This window comes from Mobula hypostoma, chromosome 4, assembly GCF_963921235.1.
Source record: "Mobula hypostoma chromosome 4, sMobHyp1.1, whole genome shotgun sequence".
In the NCBI taxonomy this organism is placed as follows: Eukaryota; Metazoa; Chordata; class Chondrichthyes; order Myliobatiformes; family Myliobatidae; genus Mobula; species Mobula hypostoma.
In genome coordinates, this window is record NC_086100.1 from 168,501,247 (window position 1) to 168,511,212 (window position 9,966).

A 9,966-nucleotide genomic window follows, 5' to 3' on the forward strand; every position below is an offset into this window, starting at 1 on the left:
AGGGGGTAGACTTGGGTATCAGATAATATTGAGCAGTTAGTAAACTGAGTAGAGCAAGGGCAGGTGGAATTTAATCCTGACAGGTATAAGCTCAAATGGTTTTGAAGCTGTAATGATGTTAGGACACACACAAGAGGTAGTATTGAGTAATGGGGGATTTTAGTGTACAAATCCATCAGTCGCTAAAAATGGCAGCGAAGATTAGCTTTATTTGTCACATGCACATTGGAACCTATAATGAAATGCATCGTTTGCATCCAATCAAATCAGCGACTGTTGTGCTGGGCAGCCTGCAAATGTCGCCACACTTTCAGCACCAACATAACATGCCCCATAACTTAACTAACCCTAGCCCATATGGCTGTGGAATGTGGGAGGAAACCAGAGCACCTGGAGGAAACCCATGTTGTCGTGGAGAGAACATACTAACTCCTTACAGACAGCAGATGAGAGCACAGGTCGATAAGCTGGTGAAGACGGCATATGATGCTGCCCTTCGTTAGCCAGAGATAGGATATAAAAGCATGTAAGTCCTTGCATAACTTTTTAAAACTTTGGCTATGCCACAGCTAAAATACTATGTGTAGTTCTGGTCACCCTACTAAAGGAAGAATTTTGACGCAGCAGAGATTCACTAGGACGTTGCCAGGGATGGAAATTTTTTTCCTGTTTTGAGCAGGAATGGGATAGGCTAGGTTGGAGCTCAGGAAGCTGACGGGCAATGACAGATGGATACAAAAGTACGGGGGCTTGGATAGGGTGGATTGTGAGAAATTTATCCCCATAATAGAGCAGAGGACATAGATTTAAGGTGAGGAGTACAAAGATTAGAGGGTGGTTAGAATCTGCAACGCACTGCCTGACAGGTTGGTGAAGGCAGGGACCGTCACGACATTTAAAAAGTATCTGAATGAGCACTTGAATCACAGGCAAAGAAAGTCACAGATCAAGTGCTGGTGAATGGAATTAGTACAGATGAGTACTTGGTCAGCACAGGTAGGATGGGCTGAAAGGCCTGTTTCTTGCTCTTTGACTAAGTCTCTGTGAGGTACTCAATGAAGAACATTGATCTATTGACACTGTGAGGTCAAGATCTGTTGATGCTCATTCGGGGACGTGGTAGTTCCCTTTAAGATGCTCCTGGTTTGTTACCACCATCATTAACTGACCAAGTCCCCAGCTCTGGAATTCCCTCCCTAATGTCCTCCGCCTCTGTACCTGGTCAAATCCTTTCAGAATCTCCTTAAAACTTGCTTCAAACTGAACATCAGACCTATATTTTTTTACAATAAACTATCTACAGAAGGAAGTCAGTGGGAAGAAAGGAATTATTGATGTTTCAAGTTGAAATCCTGCATCAGGCATGTTTCCTTTATTGGCTCTGAGTCCTGATGTTTGTTAACAGTGATATTTTTGGTTCAGTGTGCAACTGAAATCAAAATTACTCTTGCTAGCTAAAAATATTTCTTTTTTTCTCAGCTGTCAGTCATGAGATTTCAATCAATACTCAGGTCAAAGACTGCCTCACTAATCCTGATCATCCAGACTGCCAGCAGGTATCAACAAACACACCAATGGACCAAAGTACGTAAATTTTAACCAAAAGTGTTGTCTATATTCTTGTGCTGAGGAATTCTCAGATGAACTTCAGTTCAGACCATTAATTTGCCAATTTTTGAAACCATGTAATCTATAGTGTAAAATGTAGTTCCATTTAATGCCAATGATTAACTTGTCACTTAAGGGAAAGTTCAAACTCAGCATTGTCAACAAATATCAATTGTCAATTGAGATTTATTATTTATTTGACAGTATCTTATTTAGGGTAATTTTTAACAGTTCATGAGTTTAATTTTGAGCTTGTCAAAACCTACCGTTGGAATTTACTATAAAGTCAGTTACTTAAGTTAGTGCTCTTCAAGTATGTACCCACTTTTGTTTAAATATTTCTATGTAATCTGACTCCACAAATACTTTAGGTGGTGTTTTATGGATCCTGGCGACTGTCGGTGTGAAAAACATTCCCCTCATTTTCCTCAAGTTACTTGTTCAATTAATTTAGCTCTACAACCTCTCATATTAACTACCATGACAGAAGATACATGTTCTCTGTTTACTCTGTCAAAATCCCTTCTCAGCTTTGAACATCTACATCAAGTCCTCCCTCAAACTATTGTGCTTTGATGAACAGCCCCATCTTCTGTAAACCCTCCACCTAACTTCCTCAATCCTGGTCTCATCGTTTTAAATCTCCCCTGCAGGTTCTCTTGGGCTTTGTCGTCCTTCCTAAACTGCAGAGGCAGAGAGCATGATGTCTTACTGGGGCCTGGAAAACGATTGGCAAATGTTTAACGCCATTTCTCTCTTTTTTTTTAACATCATGGTTTACAAAGCCACGGGCCCCAACACTTTCAAAAGTGCCTTAGCAACTTATCATGGCAGATCAAAGATTTGTAATAATGCTCCAACGGATATGTTAAATCCCGGCTCCGCATGAAACTATTTAGATTGTACTACCCATATTGTTCATCTCCAGGTGAATCACTTCACTCTAACTAGCATGACAGTGCACCTGCTACTCATACATTTCTTCTTCCTGAGATCTTAACCGTTCATTATTTATCATCCACAAGTTTTGATGTTGTTTTTCCTGCATGCAGATCTACATCATTCATGCTCTAAGTCCTCCCCCTGGGGTCCTTGGTGTAATCAGAAAAGCTTCCATCACTGCTGCTCTTGGGTTCCTTTCTCTAACCCTTGTTGAGATTGCAGAGCCCATGCGCTGCCTTTAGGTGGGGTTTGCCACAAATACATCAGGTTTTGATTTTATGCTCAAGTAGAATACTGTGAGATAGCACAGCCCCATTATTGCTGGGGGGATTTGGTGCTTGGACCGTTCGCCAAACCAGGTTTTCATGTGGAGAACAGTCTTCCCTAATTGTGGTTCAGGTCAGGACTGCACACAGAGAAAGTCTGGTACAGCAGTGGTGAGATTCTCAAACATGCCCTGTTACAGCGTACAGTGGGGACCATCTTGAGTGGGAACTCAAAGGTGCTCAACTGACCTAGAAAGAATTTCAGCAATTTATAGTACTTCCATCTGAATAAGTTGCATACAAACTGTTTAAATTTCACAGTAGTTCATCAGTAACCCATTTTTCTTTGTAGCATTTGATCACTTTTAATTGAGTTCATACAGTCATGCAGCATGGAAACAGGTTCTTCATCCCAACTAGTCCGTACCAACCAAGATCCTCCATCCAAGCTAGTCCCATTTGCCAGGGTTCAGTCCATAACCTTCTAAACTCTTCCAATGCATGTACTTGTCCAACTGGCTTTTAAAAGTTGTTATTGTACCTACCTCAGCAACTTCTCCTGACAGCTTACTTCACACAGGTGCCACCCTCTGGTTAAAAAGTTGCCTCTCAAGTTCCTATTAAATCTCTCCGCTCTCATCTTAAACCTATGCCATCGAGTTCTTGATTCTCTATATTGGGGAGAAGACGGAGTGCATTCACCCCAAGTATGCCCTTCATGGTTATGTACCTCTGCTAGAATTACTTCTATCTGCCAGATAGCCACTTCCCCATTCTCTCCTTGGCTGGGTGCTCTAATTTATGGTCTTCTCTTTCTGTCATGACTCTGTTTACCAGCTCTCCCGAGGCTGGCCTACTTTCCAACCTTCTTTTGTCTATCTCTGCTCCAGCTAGCTATGCGTTGCAATCAGAACACTGCCCTAATCTACTTACTGCTTGGCCCTTCTAACATGGCCTTTAAACTACTTCCAGTACTGGCCATTTTCCCATCATTCTTTTCCAGTTTGTGTGGCACCTATATTGGCCATATTACAAACTTTTTCAGTTTTCTTACCAATAGACAATAGACAATAGGTGCAGAAGTAGGCCATTCGGCCCTTTGAGCCAGCACCACCATTCACTGTGATCATGGCTGATCATCCACAATCAGTACCCCATTCCTGCCTTCTCCCCATATCCCTTGACTCCGCTATCATTAAAAGCTCTATCTAACTCTTTCTTGAAAGCATCCAGAGAATTGGCCTCCACAGCCTTCTGAGGCAGAGTATTCCACAGAACCACAACTCTCTGGGTGAAAAAGTTTTTCCTCTACTCCGTTCTAAATGGCCTACCCCTTATTCTCAAATTGTGGCCTTTGGTTCTGAACTCCCCCAACATTGGGAACATGTTTCCTGCCTCTAGCGTGTCCAATCCCTTAATAATCTTATACATTTCAATCAGATCCCCTCTCATCCTTCTAAATTCCAGTGTATACAACCCCAGTGGCTCCAATCTTTCAACATATGACAGTCCCACCATCCTGGGAATTAACCTCGTGAGCTCCGCTGCACTCCCTCAATAGCAAGAATGTCCTTCCTCAAATTTGGAGGCTAAAACTGTACACAATACTCCAGGTGTGGTCTCACCAAGGCCCTGTACAATTGCAGAAGGACCTCTTTGCTCCTATACTCAACTCCCCTTGTTATGAAGGCCAACATGCCATTACCATTCCTGGAGATTCCTTCTCCAATGCCATATCCTCAGCAAGTCTCCTACAAGTGACTTCATCAAATGTTTTTTGAAAGGTCTTGTATATAACATCCTCCATGCTATCGTTATTCTCCCTCTTTCCTTTGTTGTCAAAGACCCAGTCAACACCTTGATGCTAATTGTAAAAACTGAAGCACTGCATCACTAACAGATTTGGCATTCATTTGTTTAGCAGAGCTCCAAAAGGGAAACAACCTGCACAATTTAATTCGATCAAGGTCCCGTCGCTGTCCCTACAACAGGCAAAACCGTGGGATGTACCAAGGATTTCCTAATGGCAAAGGCACATCAATGCATTACAGTTCTACACCACTGTCCAGTGGTTGGGAATGGCTATTTGGCAAAGTGTTTGACAATGGGTTAGGGTCAAAAGGCAGTGGGCTTGGCCAGAATGGAAATGGTCAAGGCTCAAATGGACAAAATGGGAATGGTCAAGGGAATGGACAAGGTGGAAATGGTCAAGGGTTAAATAGCAATATGAATGGACAAGGTGGAAATGATCAAGGGTTAAATGCCAATGGGAATGGACAAGGTGGAAATGGTCAAGGGTTAAATGCCAATGGGAACGGACAAAGTGGAAATAGTCAAGGGTTAAATAGCAATGGGAATGGACAAGGTGGAAATGGTCAAGGGTTAAATGGCAATGGGAATGGGCAAGGTGGAAATGCTAATAGTTATGATGAAGATAAAGATGAAGATGATGAGGAAAGTGAGGAAAATGAGGAGGATGAGAATGTTCAAAATGGAAATGGCCAAGGATCAAACAGTATTGCAAATGGCCAAGGGGGTAATGGTCAAGAGTCAAACAATAATGCAAATGGCCAAGGAAGTGATAGTCAAGGGGGTAATGCTCAAGGGGCTAATGGACAAGGGTCAAACAACAATGGATTTAATCAATATGAAAATGGTCAAGGATCAAATGGAAATGGATATGGCCAAGGTGGGAATGGTCAAGGGTCAGACTTCAATGATTATGTGCAAGGGGGATATGGTAAAGGATCAAATGGCAATGGATATGGCCAAGGGGGGTACGGTCAAGGGTCAAATGGCAATGGATATGGCCAAGGGGGGTACGATCAAGGGTCAAATGGCAATGGATATGGCCAAGGGGGGTACGGTCAAGGGTCAAATAGCAATGGATATGGCCAGGGCGGGAATGGTCAAGGGTCAGACTTCAATGGATATATCCAAGGGGGATATGGTAAAGGATCAAATGGTAATGGATACAGCCAAAGGGGATATGGTCAATGGCATAACAATAATGGATATGACCAAGAAGGCTATGGACAAGGGTCAAATGGTAAGGGATATGACCAATCGGGGTACAGTCAAGGTTCAAATGGTAATGGATATGACCAAGGAGGATATGGTCAAGGGTCAAATGGTATTGGATTTGGCCAAGGGGGAAATGGTCAAGGGTCAAATAGTAATGGATATGGACAGGGGTCAAATGGGAATGGGTATTATCAAGGGGGGAAAGGTCAAGGGTCAAATGGTAATGGGTATGGCCAAGGAGGATATAGTCAAGGGTTAAATGGCAAAGAGGATAACCAAGCAGGATATGGTCAAGGGTCTAACTTCAATGGGTATGGCCAAGGGGGGTATGGTCAAGGGTCAGATGTCAATGGGTATGACCAGTTTGGGAATATTCAAGGATCAAACTCCAAAGGGTATGGCCAAAGTGGTAATAGTCAAGGATCAAACTCCAATGGGTATGGCCAAAGTGGTAATGGTCAAGGTTTAAGCTCCAGTGGGTATGGCCAAAGTGGTAATGGTCAAGAATCAAACTCCAATGGGTATGGCCAAAGTGGTAATGGTCAAGGATCAAGCTCCAATGGGTACAGCCAAAGTGGTAATGGTCAAGGTTTAAGCTCCAGTGGGTATAGCCAAGAGGGTTATGGTCAAGGATCAAATTCCAATGGATATGATCAAGGAGGGAATAGCTTTGGAATGAATAATAATATGATTAATGCACATGGTAATGCACAAGAGGGCAGCCCCAATCCGGCTATAGAGTTACTGAAAAGGCATTATAGGAAAAGGGATACGTCTTCTGATGCAGCGTATATTTCAGCCATTAAAAAACTATATTCTCGGAGACTACATCCAGTTTTCAGGTACAGCCTTATACGCCAAAGAACTAAAAAACCATGAAATAATCCTACCTTCCTTTTGACCATCTCCCTATTGATAGGCATCTGGGGTTTGCCTCTTACAGATTTGTACATTTTATATTATTATCTTCATGTAATTAAATAGGAAAATGACAACCCTGGATGACTTAAGAGAATCAAAGATTCAGATGTGTCAAAATGTTGTGTGCACTTTGGATGAAAGCAAAATTCTGCTTCTGTTATCCTACAATATGCAATTTTTCTTGCAAATTCTCTCAAGTTACAGGGATCTCCTCTGGTATCTCAGCTGGCATAAATGGGAAAGCTCTTCTAAATCAAGGCACCAATATCATTAGCCACAACTTCTAAACATACCTTGCCTTCAACACTCACCAGGCACCGCCTGCTGAACGCACGAGTTCATTCCCTGAAATAAGCTCCCCCAGCAAAGTCATCACATTCTGATCACAAGGTCCTGTACAGTGCACTGGCTTCTGAATAGAAATAGAAAACCCCACCCATAAAATTCTTCTCAGAACCAGTTAAACCCAAGTCTATCTGCCTCCAATGTTCACACTCAATTGTGTATTGCTGTTAAAAGTTTAAATTATTATAATATGTGAAAACATTAATATGGAAAACAATTAAACAAGAAAACAAGATATTTGAGTGTATTTAATAATATCTTAAAACATACCTTTTCTCCCATATCCTTCCTTCTCCATCCCAAGTTTATTTGGGAGTTCCCCAGTACAGTTGCTGGAAAACACTGCGTTCAGTCTCCAGTGTGGGATCACACTGGCCCCGACATCTGAGACTAGCTAGCTGTGTACGAAACTGGGAATCCCAAACAACTTTGCAGTTAGAAAGGGAGTTGGCAGTTCAGTGTTTTTGAGGGCAAGATTCAGGCCAGCTGTCTTCCTATTACTAATATTTTTTTTACCAGAAACGGGTGTGCAGCCTACCTAGACTTGGATCAGCAACACTGATCATTTTTGCTGAATTCACCTGAACTAGTGCTCAATTAGATCTCATTCAATCTCAAGCAGGTGGAAGTCATACTGTTGACATCGGCCATTTCTTGAATTAGATTATGAGAACACTCAGTCCTCTTTTATTGTCATTTAGAAATGCATACATGCATTAAGAAATGATACAATGTTTCTATGGCGTGGTATCACAGAAAACAAGACAGACCAAAGACTAACACTGACAGAACCATATAATTATAACATATAGTTACAGCAGTGCAAAGCAATTCCATAATTTGATGAACAGTCCAGAGGCACAGTAAAAAAAAGTCTCAAAGTCCTGAGTCGATCGACTCCCAAGTCCCCGATAGCAGGCGACAAAAGGGAGAAACTCCCTGCCATAAACCTCCAGGCACTGTCAACTTGCTGATACCTTGGAAGCAGCCGACCCTGAGTCCATCTGTCCGAAAACTCTGAGCTTCCGAACAGCCTCTCCGATACAGCCTCCCCAGCGCCATCCTCTGCCGAGCGCCTTCAACCTCTCCCCGGCCGCTGAAACACACAAAGCCGAAGATTTCGAGGCCTTCAGCTCCAGAAATTCCGGTTACCACACAGTAGCAGCGGTAGCAAAGCAGACATTTCAGAAGTTTTCCAGATGTTCCGCTGTGCACTCATGTCTGTCTCCATCAAATCAGAATTGTGCACGGTCCCCTACTTGACAGATAACAGCTATTCATCACTGGAGAGGCCGCGTGCGCTGTCGTCGCGTCGCCATCTTCAGAACATTATGCTAAACTGGTTAGTTCTCCCTGCAACAATTTGTCACACATGCTCCAGGCACAGAACACAGCCACTTCAGTTATCTGGGACAGGGGCTTGGGCATATTAGCAAGTTTCCCAAACTCATATTGGCAGCACCAAGCCAATTACATTCTTCAGCTTATAAGTGTTTCTTGGTTCTTGCAAATACCAACTTCTGCATCAACATGTTATCTCAATGTTAAGGACAATGGACAGGTCAGATTGTTTTTCTGCAATACTTTTTCAATGTGAAATAGATTTTATATATATATTATGAGGTGGTCACAGATTAAAATAGATGGCTCAAATATGACCAGTGGTGGGCATGAGGAGATCCCATTCATTTGTAATGTTTTATTTTGTTTCCTTTTCAAATCAAAAATATTGATTTCCATATTTAGAAGTTACAACTATAATCTAGAATGTACTGCCCAAGAGGTCAGTGTTAGCAAATTCAAACAAAAGTTTTCAAAAGGTGCTTGGATAAATCTTTAAATGGGAAATGTTTTGTTGGGCTGAGGAACAAAGAGCAAGGGACTCTGACTAACTGGAGAGCTCATTCAAAGAATAAGATGGCACATGTGTGCTACCTCTTGTACTATCCATTGTATGCTGGAATCCGCAATGTGGCTGAGTAGTGGGGCTGGATCCAAGGTGCTCAGGTTGGCTGCCTGACCAGTTCTATTTGTGAGGCTAATGCACCATCTGATCACCTGCTCACTCTGTTCTTTTCTTCATCTACAATGTCATTTCATGAATAGAAGGTGTCTGATGATTCCTTCTGATTGTTCCCAGTTACTTTTATGAATACCATAACTATAATTTCAATGTAATATCAATAAAATTTTCTGGAATTGTACCTTGCTGTTTCTCTTTTTTGACTGAACATATTGAAGCACCATTGGTTTTACAGCACAGAATTAAAATGTTTGATCAGTATCAGTCCTTCACACATACTGCTGCTCCAAGGAACTAGCATTGGACCTTTATTTTCTTATTTAATTTCCCCCTAAAACACTCCTATAGAAGGTTCAGTCATTTGGTATTTGGGGTGAGTTAGTAAAGTCAGTTCAACAGTGGGTTCATGGCAGAAGCCAGAAACTGGGAGAAACGTTCTGTCTGAGTCCGTGATCTACAGCTGCACTCAAGCTGTGGTTCTTTATGGATGTGGTTCCCACTTCTGGAGCTTACCAACTGGCAGTTTTTCAATATCCCCAGGATGCAGCCCAGAAGATTTGCATCTTCAGGATAAGGCCCTGCGGCTCGGTGGGTGAACCATTCCATGCCAGCGTCGCCAACTGAGGTGTAGCGGGAGCAACGGAACCTCGTGAACAGTGCATCGGCTGTCGGAGGTCTCTGTACTTGGGAGATGTTAAGGAGAATATGAGAGGGATTTCACTCAGAGGGTGGTGGAAGTGTGGAACAAGTTGCCAGTGGAAGTGATGGATGTGGGTTCGATTTCAACACTGAAGAGAATTAAGATAAGAACATGGAAGGGAGGGACATGGAGGGCTA

At 42.5% G+C, this 9,966-nt stretch overlaps 1 protein-coding gene across 3 annotated transcripts in view; it reads left to right on the top strand.

The window, feature by feature from the left end:
* The window catches only part of LOC134345760 (uncharacterized), a 39,100-nt gene extending 29,814 nt beyond the window's left edge, over positions 1 to 9,286 (top strand). For all 3 annotated transcript variants that reach the window (XM_063046937.1, XM_063046936.1, XM_063046938.1), the window contains 2 exons: positions 1,480 to 1,584; positions 4,738 to 9,286. In XM_063046937.1, coding sequence (XP_062903007.1) covers positions 1,575 to 1,584; positions 4,738 to 6,719 — 1,992 coding nt within the window. In that variant the 5' untranslated portion in view covers positions 1,480 to 1,574 and the 3' untranslated portion in view covers positions 6,720 to 9,286. The remainder of the gene's footprint in view (positions 1 to 1,479; positions 1,585 to 4,737) is intronic.
* The last annotated feature ends 680 nt before the right edge of the window (positions 9,287 to 9,966 follow it).